The sequence below is a fragment of the Odocoileus virginianus genome, chromosome 20 (genome assembly GCF_023699985.2).
Source record: "Odocoileus virginianus isolate 20LAN1187 ecotype Illinois chromosome 20, Ovbor_1.2, whole genome shotgun sequence".
Classification (NCBI taxonomy): domain Eukaryota; kingdom Metazoa; phylum Chordata; class Mammalia; order Artiodactyla; family Cervidae; genus Odocoileus; species Odocoileus virginianus.
In genome coordinates, this window is record NC_069693.1 from 5,533,054 (window position 1) to 5,556,939 (window position 23,886).

General features: G+C 48.0%; 2 protein-coding genes across 12 annotated transcripts in view; one reads left to right on the forward strand and one right to left on the reverse strand.

Moving 5' to 3' along the window:
• Positions 1 to 261: 261 nt before the first annotated feature.
• ZNF473 (zinc finger protein 473) lies at positions 262 to 13,336 on the reverse strand. The gene is given in 4 exon segments (XM_020886899.2): positions 262 to 4,413; positions 4,416 to 4,673; positions 6,029 to 6,118; positions 7,469 to 13,336. Coding segments are annotated over 4 exon segments (2,736 nt in total). The 5' UTR covers positions 7,569 to 13,336; the 3' UTR covers positions 262 to 2,125.
• Positions 13,337 to 13,446: 110 nt separating this feature from the next.
• The window catches only part of VRK3 (VRK serine/threonine kinase 3), a 37,643-nt gene continuing 27,203 nt past the window's right edge, over positions 13,447 to 23,886 (forward strand). For 3 of the 11 annotated variants that reach the window (XM_070450469.1, XM_070450478.1, XM_070450480.1), the window contains exons 1-5: positions 13,899 to 14,025; positions 14,954 to 15,016; positions 19,263 to 19,396; positions 21,209 to 21,358; positions 21,616 to 21,810. In XM_070450469.1, coding sequence (XP_070306570.1) covers positions 19,264 to 19,396; positions 21,209 to 21,358; positions 21,616 to 21,810 — 478 coding nt within the window. In that variant the 5' untranslated portion in view covers positions 13,899 to 14,025; positions 14,954 to 15,016; position 19,263. The other 8 variants (XM_070450473.1, XM_070450477.1, XM_070450475.1 and 5 more) reach the window with 8 other exon arrangements.

Here is a 23,886-nt window from a genome sequence, read left to right on the forward strand (position 1 = left end):
TCCTCCTTAATTAAGCAGAACTAATGAGGATGGAAAATTGCTGGTTGATGATATGCTGACGAACAGCTGAAAGTGAGTGGCTCCCTAGTTGTCCTTGACCCTCCCAGGCTTTGGAAAAACAGAATTAATCATCTCATCATGGGACAGTTTTCACCATCAGGAGCCCTCCCCTCCCAGAACTGTGAGCACTTGACAGTTGGTGACTGCGTGCCCAGCCCCTGGCTGGGTGTGTGACACTGAGCGCAGAAAAGCAATCAACCCTTAGAAAGTCAAAAACTTTTAATCAGAGAACAAACACTTAAACATGAGGGCAGGCATTTCTACCCTGGTCCACATGACACAGCTCATTAGTTACACAGATACCCACCCCGCCCGCCGCCCCCCCTCCCCCCAACACACAAATGGCTGCCAGCTTTCCACAGGGCCTCTGACTTCTATCTTTGGTGTCAAAACTCTTGCTTGAATACACCTAGCAATTTGAGTTCCCACCCCTACCCCATCCCTTGGGTATATATCAGGCCTGTTGCTCAGACACAAAAGGCAGGGAGAAGTTGGACATTTTCAGCCATTTGAAAACTAGTACACTCCCCACGGTAGTGTGGTCAGCCAGTAAGTTCCCATTTTCAACAAACCAACCAGTGCAACTCAAGGTGCAAGGTTTTAAATATCCCAGGGGCCCAGAGCATAGCCTCCTGAACATTTTTTAGCAACAAAAATATGAAAGAATATTCAAAGTGCCAGAGTCCAGTATCTTTGTAAGATTGTTTGTGCTTCAGTAAACAGGTGACTGGATCATGTAGCAAGTGGTACACAAAAGCTCAGAGCTGAGGAGGTGCCATCAAAAGAGCTGGTCACGTGGTTCCCTGAAGTGAGACTCAGTTGTAGAACAGGCCTGGCCACGGTGAGCAGTGAATGCAAGGGCTCCAACTCCAAGGAATCACCTGGCAATAGACAGTGCTCCTCTATGAAATGAGACCATTCATCTCCCTTTGATTCCAGAAGCTTCAAGGCAAGGGCAGGACTTTAAAGTGCTGGTGTTCCCCAACTTGGACCCTATAGTAAAGTGCCTGTGAGTGGCCAGGTTGGACAAATGATGGAGGATGAACATTCCAGAAGTCATTTCTGTACACCACTATTTTTGCACCAAGTACATCTTCTGCATAGATTGTGTGAACCATGTGGAGACAATGATATCCACTGAAGCTTTCCTAACTGAATCCAGCTGTTTACAGCTTTAACTTTCATGATAATTTGGTCTCATCATTTAACCAACCATTTAAGATGGGAGACTATGGGAAGGGGTAGCATGTGGATGTGTGTGTGGGGGGGATCCTTTTGAGGAAGAGATTTGGGAAGCTAGGAGTGGAAAATTCTTGCTATGAGATATTAAATGTTAAGAGATTCTTCTTGGCTTTTTGTGGGTTAGTTAAGAAAGTACTAGGACAGACCTGAGATGGAGGGAAGGAAAAGGCTATTTTTTTTTTTTTCTTTTTGATAAAGAACAAACTGCTGACACTTTGGAAACAATTAAGCCAAGGGTATACTGAAGGAAAACTTTGAAAATTAAAGCCATGAGTAATATTAGTAACAACAGTAACTGCAGTTGAATAGAAAGAGGGTTGCTGAATCATCTTTTATTGTAAAAGAGTGTATTTGTTTTATCTGATGTGTATTTGTAGCTCACACTTGGTGAGTACTCACTGTGTGGTAGGTACTTGGTTCTAAGTGCTTTGCATCTATTTATGTTCACAGTAGTCTTTTGAGGTAGTAACTAGGATTGTACTCATCTTACAGATAAAGATAGTGAATCCCTGAGAGGTTCCAAGACTCTCTGTAGGTCACTTAGGTACCTGGCAGGTGGCAGAACTGGGATTGAACTCAGTAAAGAGGGTCCAGTCTACCTGACTTCCAAAGTTCCAGTTTTCATTGTTTTAATGAAACGTGTGCAAATTTTCTAATCAATCTCTTTATTACTAGAGAGATTAATTACTCATGGCAGGGAAGGGCTTACACTGGGATGGTTTCAACTTCGGGCCTTGGAGGAACACATTCTCAGATGTCTGGGAGCCTGCTGCTACCCAGGGGTCATGGGGAGGATTGCTACCTGCTACTCTGGAGTGTGAACTCACTGCTGTCGGCTGAGACCTGAGCAGCAGCACAACGCTTCCTGACAATGTTGACACTGATATGGTTTCTCCTGGGTGTGAATTCTCTGGTGCTGACTGAGATGGGCCCTAAGGCGAAAGGCTCTCCCACACACACCACAAGCATAAGGCTTCTCCCCTGTGTGAGTTGTCTCATGCAGCATCAGATTTGTTTTCTGGGCAAAGGCTTTCCCACATTTAGCACACACATAAGGCTTCTCCCTGGTATGAACTCTCTGATGCTTAGAAAGGCACGAGCACTGCCAGGAGGCTTTCCTGCATTCCTGACAAACACAAGGCTTCTCTCCAGTATGAATCCTCTGGTGTTGGATGAGCGCAGTGCCCTGACTGAAAGCTTTCCCACAGTTGTCACATTTATAGGGCTTTTCACCTCTGTGAACTCTCTGATGTTGAGAGAAGCACGAGCTCTGGCTGAAGGCTTTCCCGCATTCCTGACAAACGTAAGGCTTTTCTCCACTGTGAACTCTCTGGTGGTAAATGAGCTGCGCACCCAGGCTGAAGGTTCTCCCACAGTCACAGGTATAGGGCTTCTCATCTGTGTGAACTCCCTGGTGCTTAGAAAGGCATGAGCTCTCCTGGATAATTTCCCCACATTCATTCTGCTCAAAGGGCTTCTTTCCGGCCTGAGTTCCCTGATGCTGAATAAGGTGGTTACTGTGAACCAAGACTTTGTCACACTTCTTAGGTTTCAAGGGCTTCTTCGTAGTATGGACTAACTGATGTTCTAAGAGACGGGCACTTTGGCTGAAGGTCCTTCCACATTCGTTACATTTAAAGGGATGCTCGATCCCGTGGAGGGACTGATGTTTGATGAGGGAGGTGCTGTAGATAAAGGCCTTCCCACAGTCCCCACATCTGTATGATCTCAATCTAGAGTGGATCCTCTGGTGCCGGATGAGCTGTGAACTTTGCCCAAAGGCTTTCCCACACTGGTTACACTCAAAGGGCTTCACCCTGGCGTGAATCCACTCGTGCCGAGTCAGGTATTTTCTGCAGCTGAAGGTTTTCTCGCATTTGTTACACTTAAAGCACTTCCCACAGATCCTTGGATGCTCTCTGTGCTCAGGTTTCTCATATAAGATCTCCTGGCTCTCACTGAGTCCTCCTTTTTCTCTAGTGTGAATGCTCTGGTGGCAAGTTAGGGTCAAGCAGCAAATAAATTGCTCACCACACTCCTGACATTCATAGGGGGTTTCCACAGCATGGATTTTCTGGTGCTGAACAAGGTGTTCATTGCGGCTGAAGGTCTTCTTGCATTTGGCACAGCTGTAGAGCTTTTCTGTAGCATGAATGGACAGGCGTCGAATCAGGTGGGAAGGCCGGCTGAAACTCTTGACACATTTGTGACATTTGTAGGGCCGGTAACCCGTGTGAACCCTCTGGTGTTCATTAAGGTGACTGTTCGGGTAAAAGGCTTTCCCACATTCATTGCATTTGTAAGGCTTCTCTCCACTGTTAACCCTCTGGTGGATCTTTAGGGCCAGGCTATGGCTAAAGGTTTTCCCACACTCATCACACTTATAAGGCTCCTCCGCAGTGTGAACAGACTGATGTTGGACAAGCAAGGAGCTCTGCCTGCAGACCTTCCCACCCTCCTGATCCTCTGTGTTCATTTTTGCAGCATGAATTTTCTGATGTTGGAGGAGGTATCTGTTGGAGTTGAAGGGTGCCTTGCATTTGGCACATTCGTAGCATTTCTGAGTATGGGTCTTCTGATGCAGAGAGAGATGAAAGGTTTGGCTAAAACTCTGGCCACATTCGTTACAATTGTAGGTTTTACCTGGGGGTGGTTTATGACACTCAAAAGGCTGTGGATCGTGATCTGCTGGACAGTCACCATCTTGATTCTCCCATGGTTCTTCTTCAGTGTGAATTTTCTGATGGCACAGAAGGTGTGTATTTTGACTAAAAGTTTTCCCACACTTGTTACAAACATAAGATTTGTAGCTTGTGTCAGTCACTAGTTGCATGAAAAGGCAGGAACTCTGGTTGACATCTTTCTCATACTCTTGAAGCACAGTGGGATGCTCCCTATTGTGAAGAATCCAGTGCTGGATCATAAAGTAACTCTGGCTGAAGCTCTTCCCACACTCATTGTACTTATATGGTTTCTCCCCTCCCTGGATGGTATCCTGCTGGCTGTGGTCCGAGGAGCACTTGAAGTCATTCCCACATTCCTGAGACTTAGCTGGTGCCAGGCTCTTTTCAGGGACATCAGGTGTCATGGAACCCGCTCCTGGGGAAGGTGGGACTTAGGACTGAGGTCTATCTTAAGTTCATGGCTCTTGAGTTCGTGGCTTTTGCATTCTGTGAGACTTTCCAGACTGGTAATATCAGACCTCAGAAAACTTTCTGAATCTCCTAGCAAACTATCTAACCAGCTTTGGCCTATGGAGGCTTCTCCCAAATGGGAGTTCCAGAGATCATCCTTGGAAAAAGTCTCAGTAATCTCCTGGAAGAGTCCTTCTTCCAAGAAGTCCTGAGGCAGAGGGAAAGTCTCAGCTATGTCTGAAAGAGAGGGCAAGTGCAAATGTCTCCTGTTCCCTGGGGGTTAAAGACAGGAGCTGCAGGCTAAGAGCAAACAAAAAGGAGAACAGGTGATGCATCCTGAGTCAGTCCTGACTGGGAAGGGGATGCAGGAGACAGGGCCAGCATGGTGATCCAGTGGGTACTGGCATCACAGGAAAGAACGCATTTCAAGAGGTGTTAGGAGGCGGAGCTGGGGGGACTTGCTTAGGGACCCAGTGGCTAACACTCATGCTCCCAAGGCAGAGGACCCTGGTTCAATCCCTGACCAAGGAACTAGATTCCGTATACTACAACGGAGACCTTGACACAACTAAGACCCAGCACAGCCAAACAGATATTAAAAAAAAAAGGGGGGGGGGGGGCGCCTGGGTAGCCGTGGAGGTTCTGGAGGGATACTTGCCATCATCAGCCTCATCAGCTAAGGCCTACTTCCTAGAGAAGTGCACTCAGTGGAAAAGAGGTATAAATGATGACAACCCAATACCACTGTCACCACAGGAGGACTTATCTGGATGTGGCTACACAAGCGTGGAGTCAGCCTGGATGTTAAGGTGGCAGAAAGGGAAACCCATGGTGCCTGGGTCACACAACTCCTGTGTGCTCAACAGGAGGCTACAGAATGTCCACGCTCATGAGAAGTGAACCAAGAATAGAGTTGCCTGTTGACAGCTAGGGTGCAGGCTGAGACTGAGCCATGCAGCCCCCACACCATGGCCTCTGGTTCAGGGGCCCTTCTCCTCATGTGAACAGTTTAACAATGAGGAAAGCTGCTGGTACCTCAGGGAAGGCCCCTGACTCTGCCTTCAGGGATGTCTTGACCAGCATCACACCTGGCAATCCTGACTGCTGGGCCGGATCCCCCAAAGAAACTGGCCTGGGAGAGGGCAGAGTGAATGCTCTTAGCAGTGTTTAGGCCCAGGCTTGAGTCACTAACAGACAGGCCATCTGCTGGGCCAGGAAGGAAGGATGGGCCTGCCTGAAGGCAGGTGAAATAGGTAGACAGGGAGGTCCACAGTACTCAAGGAGCACAAGACAAAGGAGGAGAGACTGACTCAGGGAATGGAATGCTGAGCCCTGCTGAGTCTGGAAGGATGCAGAGGGGACAGACGAAGGGCACCAAAACAGTCACGTGCTGAACATAGAAGTACACGGAGATAATGTGTGCAGGGTGAGGCTCCCCAACCTGAAGCCAGTGCATGGCAGAGTGAAACCAAGAAGCAGGGGGTGGAGATGTGTGAGCAGACCTACTGGGGGGATAGAGGTCCCAAAGACAGAGGGCCCACCAAAGGACTTCCCTCCACCCTTCCCTGGGGGGGCCCTGGCTGCCCACTCACCAGCATCTGTTGACTCTGGGCTTTCTTTCGCAAGGGCCTCCAGCTTTTCCCCACCATCTGGATGGAAGGTCAGGTTGGGTCTGGGGGGGTCTGTAGGGAGAGAAAGGCATTGTCACCAACCAGATGACATCAGCATGGGGGGCCATCGGGCTGCTAAGCAGGAACTTCCTGGCTGTCCTTATGAGTATTCAGCACCTGATCCAGCTGTGCAGGGTCCCTGGCCCAGTGGAGGAGAGGGACCCAGTCACAAGCCAGGGTGATCAGAGCTGTGACCACCAGGGCTGGGGATACAAAGGATCTGTAACAGCTCTTGAGAGAGAAAAGAGAGTTGCCAGTGAGAGTCATGTACCTCCTCAGTCATCCGTGACCCACTCTCCCGTGGACTGGACATACCAGAGGCCTCCACAGGACGGGCCCCACGATGGGAATGTGTTGGGGGTCCCAAAGACCAATTCTGCTCCCTACCCTCTGCAAACTTTCTCAAGAGTGGGAACAGGGTTGTAATCCCAGGGGATGCATCCTACAGTGGGGAGAAAGTCACTGCTGACTTCAAAGATGAGAGGCCGTGAGCACAGCAAGTAGGTTTCATTCGGCTTTTAGCTGAAAGAGGACAAGCAAAGAGATTCTCCCCTACAGCCCCCAGAAGAAACCAACTATGCCCATGCCCAGATTTTAGCCCAGTCGTTACCCACCTCCAGAACAGTGTATCTTGTTTTCAGCCACATTTGTGGCATCTGTAAAAGCAGCTACAGGAAAGGAATACACTGCTAATAAATACACATAGACAAGTGTCTGGAGGACTAGAGGAGAGCATTCTAAGTGCTGGCCTGGCACAGGACCTAGTTCCTGACACAGTGACTCCTGCTGCTCCCTCTTCTATTCATTGAGCCCCCAAAGCCAGTATTGTCTGTTACAGACACAGAGGCTCCACCAGGGAGCAGCACGAGTTCCTGCCCACAGGAGGCTCCCACCCCAGCACAGGGAGACAGACCATAAAATGAGCGGTGAGCAAGCCAGGCAGGGGAGAGGCAGGGAGTGCTCAAGGGGTCACAGTTTGTCTTAAAGCAGTGAAGCCCCTGAAGCGTCAGCTGGAGGAATTCCTCTACCACGAGGGAGAGGAAAGTGCTGATGCAGCTGGAGGGCAAGCATAGGTTTCTCTTCCCAGGCACTACTGACATTTGGGGTTGGATAATCCCTGAAATTCTGGAGTGTGTGGCAGCACCCCTGGGGCCACCCACTGAATTCTGGGAGGTCACCCTCCACTCCTCCCAAGTGGTGACAATCAAAAAGGTCACCGGGCAGTGCCAATGTCGCAGAATCAGGCAACTGAGCACACTGACCTGAGGCACTCGGGAACCAGGAGCTCACCCCCGGGTGATGGAGAGCCATGGGTGACCCCTGAATAGGGCGGCGGCTCCCCAGGGCAGGGGTGGCACTCACTCAGCAGGAAGAGGCTCTGGTAGTTGTCCAGCGCTGTGTCCCAGAACAGATCTCCCTGGCCCTGCCCCAGCTGCTCCCAGTTCTCCAAGGTGAAGTCCATGGCCACGTCCTTGAGGGTGGCAGTTTCCTGGAATGCAGCGGGACTGGGGTCAGGGAGGGGCCAACAGCTCTCCTCAGCACCCTCACCCGCCACATGGCAGGCCTCTGGCAAAAGTCATCTTGTGAGAAGCTTCAGATGTGAGACCCCATGTTTTCTAGGCAACGACAAGGAGACATGCTGTCCCTTCAAGGTCACAGAGGCAGGTCTGCCTCATCCTAACATCCACCTTCCTTGACTTTTGCTTTTTTCAGTGTTCAAGATTTTAAGTTTTAAATTTTTTTTTATTTAAAAAATTCAAGCATACTTGATTTACAATGTGTTATTTTCTGCTGTACAGAAAAGTGATTCAGTTGTATATACATTCTTTTTCATATTCTTTTCCATTACAGTTTATCACAAGATATTGAATAGTTTCGAGTTATACAGTAGGACCTTGTTGTTTACCCATTCTATATATAACAGTTTGCCTCTGCTCATCACAAACTCCCAATTCATCCCTCCCCTACCCCCTCCCCTCTCTGCAACCACAAGTTGGTTCTCTATGTCTGTGAGTCTATTTCTGTTTCATTTCCATTTTCATTCATTCATTCAACAAACACCTCAAGGCTTCCTGTGTGCCAGACCAGTGATATCTCTAGGGACCCAGAGACAGTCCCAGTTAGTACCTGTCCCTGTGGAGTGCAGAGTCTGATGGGACTGACAGATATGGGCAGAGACACCCCAACCTGGTGGATCTGTGTTACAGTGGAGGAGGCAGGGGTGACCTGGGAGACCAGAGCAGTGAGGAGCTAACGCTGCCCAGGAAAGGTGGGGAGAATAAACTGAGTCTTGAAGGCTGTGGAAGATTTACCAGCGGGAGATAGTGGCCACAGTATATTCTAGTAGAGGGAAGAGTCTGATCAAAGGCAGGAAGCTGGAAAGTATGGAGTAACATTTTCACACAAGGCCAAGAAGGGAATAGTACAGCTTGTGTGAGGGAAACTGAAGAAGAGGGAAGAGGGGGGCAAGACCCAAGTCATGCAGGAATGGGCTGAGAAACCTGGATTTTATCCAGGGGGCAATAAGGATTTCTGGAAAGGTACCAGGCAATAAGGATTCCTGGAAGGGTACTGAGCAGGACAGTGACAGTGTGAGAGCTTTCCTTTGAGACTGATTGGGAGCGGGGAGGGGGGCCATCATAAGACAGTGAGCTGGAACAAGGCAGGCCAGATGTGCAGCCTCTGGGGAATGACAGGTTGGGATGAGAGGGACACTTGACTCACCTCAGTTGTAGCTGATGGGGACCCAACAACCAGGTCCTCATTTAAGCTCCCCCTCCTTCCCCTCCACAATCCTGGCTGGCAGGGCAGCAGAAAGGACTAGGAAACTGGGAGAAAGTGTGCCTTCCTCCTAGGGCTGACTCTCTGGCCATGCTGGAGGAGCTCCCAAATCGTCTGGAAGCAGGAGGAGGAATGAGGACGTGTGTCTCCCTGCAGGAATCACAACAATTCGATTTACTAAAAGCACCCAGCCCCAGCACTTCAGAGCCTACAAAGCAACTTCACAGCCCTCCTTAGCACTTGTCAGGGTTAAGTATAGTCCATAAATACCCACGTGGGAGATGTGGACATTCAGATCTCTCACCTTGCTGGAACCTTCTGTCTTGCTCACCACTGTGGGGCACAGTGCCTGGCACACAGTAGGGACTTTTATCATCTCGAAGACTAGAGTTCAGGTGAGCCTCCAAGACTTGCTATTTCTACAAAAGCACGATTTCTTCAACTTTTTTTTAACCATGACCCACAGTAACACAGACAATATATACTATGACTTCTCATTTGCATACATAACTGAACAAAAGCTTCATGAAACAATACTTCATCTTACAAAGTAGGGTGGACTAGGATGTTTACCATTCTATTTACTTCACTTAAAAAAAAAAAATATGGTCACTGCCCACTGGGTCATTCTCAACTCATAATAGGCAAAACACTGTACACTGTACTTTCTAAGTGGCATATATCTATGGGTGTTGAAAGAATTCCACATTATGAAGCAACACCATGGGTCCATAATTCTTAAGCCTCTGGGCCAAGTATGCTTTAAATTCAGAAATTTTCAGATTATAAAAAGGTGATTCACCATATACGGTGTATTTCATTAAAATCCCAGTGCAGAGGGCAGGGAATGAGGGGAGCATTTCATAACTGAACACTTCAAGATTCCCAGAGTGGAGGTAAAAATATCCAGTCTAGCTAGGATAATTAAAAGTAATAAATCACAGCATTTCTAGTCAGGTTCAGGCATCAAATTCATGGAAAAAATGTTTGGTTCTCAGAGCTTTCTAGATTTTTTTTTTTTTAAACAATGAAATACATTTTATTTTTTTTACTGGGTATTCGTTGCCGTGCATGGACTTTTCTCTCATTGTGGCGAGCAGGGGCTACTCTCTAGTCGCAGTGCTCAGGCTTCTCATTGCCGTGGCTTCTCTTGTTGCGGAGCACGGGCTCTAGAGTGCGCAGGCTTCAGTAGTTGCAGCATGTGGGCTCACTAGTTGTGCTGCAACCTGGATTAGCAGCTCTGTGGCAAGCGAAATTTTCCCAGACCAGGAATTGAACTCATGTCCCCTGGATTGGCAGGTGGATTCTTATCCACTGAGCCACTTGGGGAAGCCCTTTAGGACTTGCTTCAGGAGATGAAGGAAGAAGTTGACTAGCAGTCACCAGCTGTGGCAAGGCGGGATTCTCTCCAGAGGGTTTTTCTCAAGGGGAGTAGCTTCCATTCTTTTTTTTTTGGCCTGGCTGAGCAGCTTGCAGGACATCTTAAGTTCCCTGACCAGGGATCGAACCTGCATCCCCTCTGCCCTGAGCTGGAGCCCGAGGCGGCAGGTGCCCAGGAAGGCCTCGGGTCCCCAGCGCTCCCGCTTGGAACGTGGGCCTGGGCCCGGGTGGCAAGGGCAGCGTGGGGGGCCGGGCCGGTGGGGCGGGGTGGAGGTGGCACCACGAGAGCTTTCTAGATTTTGTCACTGCAGATGATGGAATGTGATAGGCCTATGAAGTGAAGTGAAGTGAAAGTCGCTCAGTCATGTCCAACTCTTTTCGACCCCATACACTGTCGTCCGCCAGGCTCCTCTGTCCATGGGGATTCTCCAGGCAAGAATACTGGAGTGGGTTGCCATGCCTTTCTCCAGGGGATCTTTCCGACCCAGGGATCGAACCTGGGTCTCCTGCATCTCAGGCAGATTCTTTACTGTTGAGCCACCAGAGAAATCTCAGGCCTATAATAAGAGCTAATATTTTATGCAACAATGATTTTCCTCACAAAGGGGTTAAGACTTGACTTGTGAGTAAAGTTCAACCCACAGATATAAAAAAAAAAAATTTAAGTATGATTAATTTACAATGTGTTAGTTTCTGGTATACAACAGTGATTTGGTTATATGTATGTATGTATATTCTTTTCCATATTTTTTCCATTATTATGATACTGAATATAGATCCCTGTGCTATACAGTAGGATCTTGTTATCCATCTTGTATATAGTAGTTTACACCTGCTAATCCCAAACTTCCAATCCATCCCTCCCTCAGGCCCCCTCCCAATTGGCAACCACAAGTCTGTTCTATGTCTGATCCACAGATGTTTTATCTGGCCTGAATTGGCATAGAACGTTTGGTTTGTTTTTCTTTAAAATTTTTTTTTTATTTTTGGTTGCACTGGGTCTTCATCGCTGTGCAAGCTTTTTTCTAGTTATGGCAAGCAAGGTCAACTCTGTGCTGTGGTGTGCAGGCTTCTCATTGTGGTGGCTTCCCTTGTTATGGAGAACATGCAGTGAGCCACAAGGAAAGCCCTGGCACAGAATGTTTTGACAGAAAATTCTTCTAAGTAATCCCAAACTCAAAAGCTGGGAGATTTCACCTAAAAATTCAATTTCCAGTTTCTGAAAAATCCTAGGATTTGGTCACATGGGGTCTGCATTCCCACAGAACTCCCACAGAGTTTCTTGGAAGCCATTTAGAGCTCTCCACCTCTTAGATGGGATGATCTCTGAGAGGCCCCACCGTCCTCACCCAGACTCTTCTCTTCATTTCTTTATCTGCCTGGCCCTCATAGACATCTGAATTTGAGAACTCTATGGACAGTTTCCAAATCCCATTCTGTCCACATCTCATAAACTCTTAGCCCTGGGAGGGAAGAAACTGGAGCCCTGAGGTGAAGCTCAAGGTAAACCACTCTGTCATAGTAACTTAAGGCAAATCATCACCAGACTGGAAAGTCTTAGGCCCTGGAGTCAGGAGTCCTGCCTCATCCTGGTGTGGGACCACGGCCACATCACTCACCCTTTTTGTGTGTCACTTTCTACATGTACAAAATGAAGCAGAAAAAAACCAATCCACAATCTCTTATCTACAATCCTAAAAACAAAAGGCTTAGAACCAGAACTTCATTCATAAATTGGTAGTGAAACTGAACCCAAATCGCCACAGGCTATGCATAGTCTTTATTCTCCTTCAGTGTGAGTATTAATGGCTTTTCCAGCAGAAATATTCAATTTCCAAGAATTGCCCCAGATATCACTGGGGGTGTGGCCTAATCATGAAATACTGTTGTTTTGCGACCCGATGGACTGTAGCCCGCCAGGCTTCTCTGTCCATGGGGTCTCCCAGGAAAGAACACTGGAGCAGGTTGCCATTTCTTCCTCCTTCCCCACCCAGGGATTAAACTCGCATCTCCTGAATCGGCAGGCGGGTTCTTCACCACTGAGCCACCTGCATGCCCCCGTACTCAGTCGTGTCTGACTCTGTAACCCTAGGGACTGTAGCCTGCCAGGCTCCTCTGTCGATGAGATTCCCCAAGCAAGAATACTGGAGTGGGTTGCCATGCCCTCCTCCAGGGGATCTTCCCTGCCCAGCGATAGAACTCGTGTCTCCTACGTCTCTTGAATTGGCAGGCGGATTCTTTACCGCTGAACCACTGGGAAGCCTTGAGTCCCAACTATGAAATACCCACACTATTAACTTTCTAAAGTCTAGAAAATTCTGACGACGGGATAGCTGCTGCGGAGACTACAAGAGAAAATGTGCGAACAGCACCTGGCACACAGACAGCGCTCAAATGAATGGTAAATATCTTGAATTCCTAAAGAACTCCTATTCATTCATCCCCCGAGATCCTGCCCAGCTCTGCCAACGACTTCAGGCAACTCACCACCTCCTTCAGTCTGTTTCATCATCCAAGAATAAAATGAAATAGAATCGCTCCTCTCAGGGCGGCCGGTTAGGGTTGGAAAGCACTTTAGCAAGATGTGGTAGTGGTTTAGTCGCTAAGTCATGTCCGACTCTTGGAGACCCCGAGGACCTGAAGCCTGCCAGGCTTCTCTGTCCATGGGATTTTCCAAGCAAGAATACTGGAGTGGGTTGCCATTCCCTTCCCCAGGGGATCTTCCCCACCCAGGAATCGAACCTGGGTCTCTTGCATTGTAGGCGGATTCCTTACCAACTCTTCTACCAGTGAAGCACGTTAGCAAGATCCTGATCCTTTACTGCGAACCAGCCTTCAAGACTCCACCTAGATAACTAAAGCCCAAGGCGACGGGCTCAGAGACGAAATCGCCCCAGGAGCATTCCGTCACCCCTCGGAAAGGACCTTGCCCACAAGGCTCCTCGGGGAGCCCAGCCCCGGTATATTCTCACTTCGAGACTGCAGTCCACCGGATTAACAGACAAGACGCCGCCGGGTGAGAGGCGGAGACGCGACTGCTCTCACACGCGCCTCCTCTTATCCACTTCCGGTGCCGGGAGAATTTCTTCACGACTACTTCACCCAGGAGCCTCTGCGCCAGAGCCAGGACTCCGTTTCCCAGAGGGCTGTGCGGAGGCCTTCCTTGTCTTCCCATCTCCACCAGCTTCCTTGTCTTTAGTGGGCCCACTGAGCACTCTGGGAAATAAACTAGAAAAACAATCGGCCCCAGGTGGCATTTGGGTATGGTACACCACTTTTTGATGGGCAACCAAATCAGTCTTCTGCCTTTTCGAGAAGACTGAGAGGGTTTTCTATTTCTGAAGGAGGCAGAGTGCCACCTTCACACTGAGGAGAAAACAATTCCTGAGAAGACGCGCGAAGGTAAGGGGCGGAGTTGAGGCGGGAGAAATGAGACTGTGACCTCTGATTGGAGAAAAAATGCCTCGGAATTCATTCCGCCTTACGATTGGCCTATGTTGGCATATGCGCAGTAGAACCAGGAAGCGTTCCACAAAAGGTGGGTGAGGGTTGGACGATGAGGGAATAATCCCTCCCCCAGCCTTGAGTCGGCGGACTGGCCTGCCGCAAAGGTGCATGGGAAATGGAGTTCCCAGGCAGGCACAGCCCGCAGTCGGGAGGTCGGCATAGGCTGCGCGGGCGCAGTCCTCCCTCGGGGGAGAGGATGCGCGCGCAGCGCCTCCCGCCCTAGCGGAAGTTTCCGCAGGGCAACTGAGAAGGTGAGTCCCAGTTCCCCTGGAGGGTCAAAAGAGTCTGGCTGCAAGTATCTGTCTCCCCACTCAGCCCACCAAATCCAGAGGTGAGGGGAAGACAAGGCGGAGCAGGGGCCTAGCCACAGTTCGGTCGTGGTGTCTGTGACGTCAGCGCGACCCTTTATGGAAGACTGAGCCCTCAGGAGCGGGGATCGCGGGTCAGGATGAGAGAATCTTCTAGTCTCCGAGATACCTATCAGCTGCAGCTGTCCCGTCTTAGAGGTGGGCGTGGATACAACTGAGACGGGCCAAGCTAATGGAAAGTGTGACGGAAGCCCCGCCTTGGTGCTCCGTCATCCATGGTCCCTGCAGAGGGCGGGGCCGAGGCAAATCTTTTCACTGTTACTCCTGCCCTAAGATGGGGTCTAGCCATTAGCTCTTTTGCTGTACTGCGTTTCAGGACCTGCCAGGAGGGATACAATACTTAACATATTCCTTATGTTCAGTAAATATTGAGCAAATCAATAAAGAAAATTATGAATGAATGATAAAGACTGACGTGAAAAAAAAAAAAAGACTGGAGTGTTGGAGCCTTGGTTTTGAGCCCTGAGCTAGCCAGATGACCTTGGAATGGTGACTTCAGCCCTCGGAATCCTTTCTTTATTCTTTACATATTTATTGAGAGTTTACTATAGTTCTTTCCTCATGTGACTTTTTAAAGTTACTTGCTTATTTGTTTATTAAGCTTGTATTCCCCCCAGAATGAGCTTTGTCAGGTAAGGAGCCTGTTGGTTTCCTTTTGCTGTAGTAGGAGTTCAGTGAATTATCATTGAATAAATGAATGAACTTAGCATGTGTTGGTTGCATAGCCAATTCTCAATAAACATAAATCATTATTTTTTACTCCCATGTACAGCAAGCCTGAGTCAGCCTCTCCACGTTTATTCATTTACAGGACACAGTTAAGATGGAGTTTCCAGCCCAGTGAATCTGAGGGCCAGATCGTGACCCCATAAAGGTACCATCCCCTCGGGCACATGCCCCTGAAAGCCTATTCCCCACTAGCAGCCTGTTCCTGCTCCATCTCTTGTGTGTTGCTTCTCTCAGACTTCATTCCTAGGAGGAAAGTTATCATGGACATGGCAGTGGTTTCAAGGGCAGACACTGGGTTTTCATGAGTCTGCCCCAAGAAGAACTAGAGAGATCTGAGAGGCTCAGAGCTTAAGATATAGAAAGAGAAAAGGGAGGAATAGAAATATTAACAAATGGAAGATGATAACCAGTAACATAAAAGACTTTCCTGTTCTTAGCAGTTGATAGAAATGTATTCCACTTATGCCTCCAACCATTTTCAAATGTGAGCAGGCTCAGTTGTGTCTGACTTTGCAGTCCCATGGACTTCAGCCTGCCAGGCTCCTCTGTCCATGAAATTTTCCAGGCAAGAATGCTGGAGCGGGTTACCATTTCCTCCTCTAGGGATATTCCCAACGCTGGGAACAAACTTGCATCTCATGCGTTGGCAGGCAAATTCCTTACACTGAGCCACCCAGGAAGCCACTCTGTCAAATAGGAACTGTTAAAAGCCCCATTTCACCATTGGGAAGACTGAGGCCCGGAGAGGCTAAGTAACATGCCCAGCAAAGAGCACATCTGGAATTCAAGCAGCCTGGGACTAAAGCCTGAGACTGTAAGGACTCCACTCTTTGCAGTTGCAACAGAGACCAGCCTTTAAAGGGAATAAAGGAAACAGTTTTAATTGGATTGAGCCAGGCACAGAAGGATAAATATGCCATGATCCCACATATATGTGGAATCTAAAAAGAAGTGTCAAACTCATGATAACAGAGTGAAATAGTGCTTACCAGAGGCTGTGGGGGAAAGGGGATATTACTGATCAGAGGGTACAGACTTCCTATTGTAAGATAATTAAGTTCTGGAGACCTAGTGTATAACTTGGAAACTATAGTAAATAATAATGTGAGTGTATACTTGAAATTTGCCAAGAGAGTAGGTCGCAAGTTTCCTCACCACACACACACATACACACACAAGTTGAAATTATGAGAGGTGGTTGATATGTGAATTAGTTTTATTATGGTAATTGTTTCATAATGTATACTGTTAACCAAAATTTCAGAAATGGGGACCTGATTAAAATAGGCATTTATTTGAAGTTTGTTAGGACTGCAGCCCGAGAGCATCCTAATAAAGAAATACATCAGGACCTTCCTGGTGGTCAGGTGGTTAGGAGCCTGCCTTCCAGTGCAGGGGGTGCGGGTTCAGTCCCTGATGGGGAACTAAGATCCCGCATGCCTGGCTGCCAAAAGACACAAAACGTAAAACAGAAGCAATGCTGTGAAAAATTCAGTAAACACTTTTATTTTAAAAAGGGATACATATATATGTGTTTTGATAAAATAATAAAAAGAAGCAACCTGAATTGTGTTCTGTCGGACTACAAGTGGAGGAGGCTTCTAAAGGCAAAAACTGCAAGGCCACAGTTAGTTACGTGAGTTGTTTATCAAGAATTACAATTGGAGCTGGCAAGAAGTAAGGGTGCTTGTTAAGCAAGAATTAGTTGGGATCCAAAATGGTTGTTTGGCTACAGGGGAAACAACCCTGAGACACAAGATGCCAGGTAGCAGATGTTTCAAAAAACGGTTTGTGTCCTTGGGTTAGGTAGCATTCACAAAAAGTTCGAGTTCTCACAGATCCTCAGTGACCACCCAGTTTTGTTTTTTTATGCCTGAACTGTGATCACTCTGTCTTAATCTCAATTTTTCATAGGCTTCTCTGATAGCTCAGTGGGTAAAAATGTGTCTGTCAGTGCAGGAGACCCAAAAGACACGGGTTCAATCCCTGGGGTGGGTTCGATCCCTGGTTCGGGAAGATCCCCTGGAGGAGGAGATGGCAACCCACTCCAATATTCTTGCCTAGGAAATCCCATGGGGAGAGGAGCCTGGTGGGCTGCAGTCTGTGGACTCACAAAGAGTTGGACACAACTGAGCACACACACAGGCATACACACATACACACAAGTTTTACATTTTAAATATAGACAGTTGTTATTTGTTAAAGATAAGTAAAAAGAAAAAAAAACCTTTGTTTTGTAAGGTTAAATGAAGTCATGAGCAAAAGTTTATTTTGACTTTGATTTTGATATCCCAGCTAATAACCAGGACTGTACACTAAGAACAAATAAAATAATTTTGCTTTTTTTACTGTTACTGTTTAAAATATATTCATTGAAAATGCCAAAAAAAAAAAAAAAAGAAATGCCTGTTGTACTGTTATCCCTGTTGAGTTTCTCTACTTCCCTTATGAACTAGTTTCATCCTGCTCTCATGACCTGAGTTATGTCCCACAAAAATTCGTTCATGGAAACCCTCAATCTAAGTATTTCAGAATGTGTCCATATTTGGAAATAGGGCCTTTAAAGAGGTAATTAAAATGAAGTCTTTAGGGTGGCCCCTCACAAAGGGGCCTCCCTAAGTTTGCGTCCTCACAAAGTTCATATGTTGAAATGCCCAATGTGATGGTTTTAGGAGGTGGGGCCTTTGGGAGGTAGTTGGGTCTTGAAGGTGGAGCTCTCATAAGTGGAGTTAATGCCCTTATAAGAGACCCAGAGAGCTTCCCAGCCCCTTCCTCCATATAAGGACACAGGGTGAAGTTGTCAGTCTGTAGCCCAGAAGAGGGCCTTTATCAGGACCCAACCACCATGGTGCCTTGGTGTTGGACTTCCCAGTCTCTAGAACTGTGAGAAGTAAGTTTCTATTGTTCGTAAGCCACTCAGGCTATGGACTTTTTTTGTTTTGTTTCGCTTTGTTGGCAGTGTTGGGTCTCTAGTTGTGACACACAGGCTCACTAGTTGCAATGCTCAAGCTTAGTTGCACCACAGCATGTGGGATCTGAGTTCCTCAACCAGGGATCAAACCCACGTCCCCTTCATTGCAAGGCAGATTCTTAACCACTGGACTACCAGGGAAGTCCTTTGTCTGTAATATTTTATTATAGCCATTTAAACAGACTAAGATAGGCCCTAATCCAATATGATCGGTATCCTTAAAAGAGGAGGAAATTAGAACGCAGACAGAAGGACAACCACATGAGGACACAGTGAGAAGGTGGCCATCAGCAAGTCAAGGAGAGAGGCCTCAGAAGAAACCAAACTTGCTGATACCTTGATTACAGACTTCTGCCTCCGAATTTGTGAGAAAATAAATTCCCTGTCATTTAAACCATCTAGTCTGTGGGAGTGAGTTGTGGCTGCCCAAGCTAGTGAATGTACCTGCTGTGTCCTCATTTGTCACAATCTCTGTGTGTGATTTTGGCTTTGATTTTTGTTTAAAGTATTAGGAAACACTCCAGAAATACACAAGGCTTAGAGGGTATCATAGTGAACACCCATTATCTGACTAAGTTAGTCAGGATGTGGTGGGCTATGCTGCAGTAACAAATAAGCCCTGAAACCCTGGTGGTTTATACAAGGAGAGTTTATTTGCCAATCATGGGATTTCAATGTGGACCAGGCAGCTGGCCTTCATCTCATACCTATGCTGTCTGGAGTAAGTGGCCTCCTCAGGGCCATCCCTGCAGAGGATGGCTGGCAGAGGACTTGGGCTCTTAACTGCCTTGGCCGGAAAATGACTTCTGCTCACACCCCACTGGCCAGAATTAGTTATATGGCCCCAGTCTCACTGTAAGGAACCCTGGGAATTGAAGGGGGCATGTGTGGCTATCTGGTGAGCACTGACCGTTTCTCCCATCCCTATCATGTGGTTCAAGAAATGAGCATCACAATTACAATTGAAGACCCTCAATGCTTCCATGATTGGAGAAGTTCTCCTGCCCAACTTTTATTGACCTCAAGGCATTCCTATACCTTTTATGAGCTCTGTAGTTTCACCCTGTGTTTATTCTGCTTTGCACCTGCCCTGGGCCCTTAGGGAGAGACTGGATACAGGAGGCAGGAACTCATTTTAAAAGTGGCCATTTTGTGGGAAATCCCTGGTGGTCCAGTTGTTATAACACTGTGCTTCCACTGCAGGGGGCACAGGTTCGAGCCCCGGTCAGAGAACTAAGATCCAGCTTGCCACAAGGTGTAGCCAGAAAAAAAAAAAAAGGCTACTTTCTGAGAGGGTATTCCAGGTATGATAACTTTTCTTCCTTCTGCAATGTTGTCACCAAGAGGAACTCAGGTGACTACTCGACAGCAATAGATTAAGTTTTTCAGCTTCCTGTCCCCCCGCCATTCTGTTTTCTAGCATGATCTGTCCAGACTGTGGCAAAGGTATTGAAGCAACATTCAAATTCTGCCCCTACTGTGGAAAACCTTTGCCTACAGAGAAGCATGAGGAGTCCCAGTCCTTTGTTAAACCGTTCACATCATCCTCCCGAGGTAAGAACCGGGTCTTTGCGCTTCTCCCTGGAGGAGAGGTGATGGGTGTGTGTGCATGCATCTAGGAAGAGAGGACAGATGCCTTTGCAGCCTGCCAGACCCTGCGTGGATACTAAAGCCCAGAGCCCAGGCTCACCCTCTCTATTCAGTCTCTCTCTCCTCAGGTATCTTCAGCAGACTCAGCTCTAAACTTGACAGTTGACTCATTTCTGTCTCCGGCTTGGACTCCTCCCCTGAAATCAATATCCATATAAATCAGACTGCCTGCTTGATATCTGCTGCATGTCCCATACGTGTCTCCATGTGCCCAGAACCAACCTTTTCATACACCTGCCGCCCCGTCTGCCCCTTCCAGAGACTTCCCCATCCAGGTGACAGCAGCTCAGTTGTCCAGTTTCTCAGCCCTTAGAGTCGTCTGCAAGTTCACTCTCTCTCCCACCCCACAACTGCAGCCTGCCAGCAGATCTCATCAGCCCTCCCTTTAAAAATCACTGCTGAATCAGACCACTGCCTCCCACCACCCTGGTCTGTCTCACCCGCACCAGTATTGTCATAGAAGCTTTCCTCCTCCTGCTATCCCTGCTTCTCCATCATTTATGGTTCTCTTCAAGTGGCAGTCCAAAGGATCCTATTAAAACAAAGTCAGTGGAGAAGGAAATGGCAACCTACTCCAGTATTCTTGCCTGGAGAAACCCAGGGACGGGGGAGCCTGGTGGGCTGCCGTCTATGGGGTCACACAGAGTCGGACACGACTGACGTGACTTAGCAGCAGCAGCAGCATACCTGCTGTTATCCGGGAGTTTGTACCTGGAACTAGTTACCTTCCCAAAAACAAACAAAAAAAAAAAAAAACAAAGTCAGGGGACTTTCCTGGTGCTCCATTTCTTTCTCCAGAGGCTGTCCCCAACCCAGGGACCAAACCTGCGTCTCCTGCACTTCAGGAGGTCTCCTGCATCACAGGCAGATTCTTTACTGACTGAGCCACCACGGGAAGCCTTAAATATATTATTTTACTCATTTATGTTACTGTTCAGCTTTGAGCTATATAAGGTTAGGAATTTATCGTGGTTTGTAAGCTTTGTTGATTGTGGTTTGTAACCTGTTGTCTGCACAGCACCCACGACCATGCCTGGCACAGATTTGGATGCAGAGAAATCTTATTGATAATGAAGGAACAAAAACTAGTTAGAAATGATTAGGCAGAATTTTAAAGAACCAAATAAAATCTATGATAATAAAAATAAATATTGGGACTTCCTGGTGATCCAGTGGCTAAGACTCTGTGTTCCCAATGCAGGGGGCCTAGGTTCGATCCCTGGTCAGGGAACTAGATCCCACATCTTGCAACTAAGACCCAGCACAACCAAATAAATAGCATCATGGCCATCAGGTGGAGAAGGCAATGGCAACCCACTCCAGTACTCTGCCTGGAGAATCCCAGGGACGGGGGAGCCTGGTGGGCTGCCGTCTATGGGGTCACACAAGAGTCGGACACGACTGAAGTGACTTAGCAGCAGCAGCAGCAGACACAGCTTAAGGGAGAATAGTGAATTGGAAGATAGATCTGAAGAGATTATGTGAAGGAGATCTCACAGTGACATAGTGCTCGAGGATATAAAAGGGGTTCAGACCCGTGAAGGAAAGAATAACTAAAAGGAAGGGTTTGCTTAGATTATTCAGGTGATAGAAGTAAAACTTGGCTGTGAGGGTCAAAGGGAAAAGAGTGGTTGAATAAGATCTCAGGGTTTCTGGTCTAATGGTTCCTGGAAAGGATCTTTGTAACTGCAGTCTGCATTTGGTCTGCCTCTCTAGGCTCAAGGAGAAAAAGGAACACCAGTTCCGAAACATCTTCCAAGCAAGTGAAATGGTCCAGCTATGCTCCCTCCCCCTCCTTCTCCCTCCCCTCGGAAGGCAAGAGTTCTGGATCTGAAGACACCTTGAGTACCAGTGGGAAACCCAAAGGTGAGAATTTTACTCAACCTGGCCTGACTCTCAATGCGGGGAGAGGAGGGTCATCTGCCAGTGGGGCATCATGCCTCTGCTCAGGCCTTCCTCCCCGTTCCTGGACCCTCCTCCCAGCATCCTCCCCCGCCGCCCTGCCTACAGGCTGCCCTTGCAAGCCATCTCTCCATGGCCAGAGCTGACCTCTCCCCTCCCTGCTTAGAGCTCCCTACCATCCCCATGGCTGCCTTTTCTTTGTTCTGACCATCCTCCTGCAGGGAACCTGAGCAGATCCCCAACTCCCCGTAGCAGCCCTCAGACAACCAGACAAAGCCCTCAGACCCTGAAGCGAAGCCGGATGACCACCTCGCTGGAGGCTTTGCCAGTGGGGACGGTGTTGACAGACAAGAGTGGGCAGCGCTGGAAGCTGAGATGCGTCCAGACCAGGGATGACCAGGGCATTCTCTATGAAGGTACACTCTGCACAGGTGGAGAAGGCAATGGCAACCCACTCCAGTACTCTTGCCTGGAGAATCCCAGGGACGGGGGAGCCTGGTGGGCTGGGTGGGCCATCTTGGAGCCCAGGCAGAGGGGAGAGAACCCCTTTCTGAGAACGGAAATAACAGTGTATCTCAGCAGCAGACCTGCCTCAAGGCAGCTTTCTCATAGATTTGGGACTGCAGACGTAGTTGCCTACAGCGTAGGTGCCTGCAGCTACCGGGCAGGTAGAGTAAGTAAGAGCAGGAAGCTGGGAGTCAGGCGACTAGGAGTGGTGGGGACTGTGGCCAACCAGAGAGCTTGTGCCCTGTGTAGAGGCTGCTACTGTCCTCACATGGGCGTGCAAGCCCAGTGTGGCCGGAAGATAAGAGCACTGATGACTGTTCTGTCCGCCCTGCAGAGATAGGATGGATGCATGCATGCTAAGTCGCTTCAGTTGTGTCTGACTCTTTGTGACTCTATGGAATGTAGCCCAATAACCTCCTCTGTCCATGGGTTCTCCAGACGAGAATACTGGAGTGGGTTGCCATGCCCTCCTCCAGGGGGTCTTCCTGACCCAGGGATCGAACCTGCGTCTCTTATGTCTCCTGCACTGGCAGCTGGATTCTTTACTACTAGTGCTACCTGAGAAACCCATCTCTACCACCAGAGATAGGATGGACCCTGCCCCCCAGAGTTGGTTGGAATCAATGAATGAGGATATGAAGGGTTTATTGCTTGCATTATGAGATATAAGGTGGGGGGCAGGGAACAGCTCTACAAGAACAAGGAAAAGCACCCAGCATAGGTTTTTACTGTGGTTAAGAGGGAAGGCGGGGATGAGGAGTCTACATGAGCCAGAGCTTCGTGTGGTTTGAATCTCCACCAGTAGCAAAAGAGGGAGCTCCGGGCTTTCTTATCAGCAGGAGGGGAAGAAGCAGGGCCAGGCTTAAAAACTGTCAGTAGGTAAACAAAAAAATGCAGTCAGACACCTTGTTTCAATGAAGAAAAAAATAACTGCACTGGAAATATTAGTCTTAAGCAACCTGACATTTACTGCGTGCATATTCTAGACCAGACCCTGTCTAAGTAAGCACTTTATGTGGTTTTCTGAGATTTTTTTTGCCTTTTTAAAAATTGAGATAAAATTCATATAACATAAAATTCACCATTTTAAAGTCTACAATTTAGTGGGTTTTAGCAGATTCAGGATGGTGTGCAACCATCATCACCATCTAGTTCCAGAATATTTCTGTTACCCCAAAAGGAAACCCTGTGCCTTTAACAGTCACTCATCCCCTGGCAACACTAATCTACCTTACATCTCTGAATTTGCCTGTTCTGAACAATTCGGGTCAATGAAGTGATACACTGTGTGGCCTTTTGTGTCTGACTTCTTCCCCTCAGCACGATGTTTTCAAGGTCCATCCCACGCTGTCACCTTTGTCAAAACTGCTTTCTGTTTTATGGCTGAATGTGTCTCTGTCACATCTGGTTCTATTTATCGGTTGGTTTTAACTGTGTCCGCTTTGGGCCATGATGAATAATGCTGCTGGGAACATGTGTGTGTATAGGTTTTCACATGGGCATATGTTTGCTTCATGTTAATCAGTTTAATTCTCACAACAACCTCATGATGTCAGTATGGTCATCATCCCTATTTTCTAGATGAGCAAAGTGAAACCCAGAGGTGTTAATGACTAGACCTGGCTTCAGAGAACTTCCAAGTTGTCAGGAAAAGCCAGAAATGTGGATTTTGAGAGGAAACCTTGGACTTGGAAGTGCCAGGCAGACACTCGTGCAGGCAGTTTTGAGCCTCAGGTTGGTTGTCCTGCCTTAGAGCCTGGACATTGGACACAGACTCGGGTAGAGTCGTGACTTGGCTCTGGTGCGCTGAGTGAGCCTGGGCATGCAGCTCTCCCTCAGCGTGCCCATCGGAAAAGTGAGAGAGAGTGTCCTGCCCGCCTCCTGGGGCTGTTGACCCCGAAGCATGAGAAGGGACAGAGGCAATGAGCTTGGAAAACTGTAGAGGGATCCTGTCAAGCAGAGGCAGCGTTAGTCATGGAGGGGCA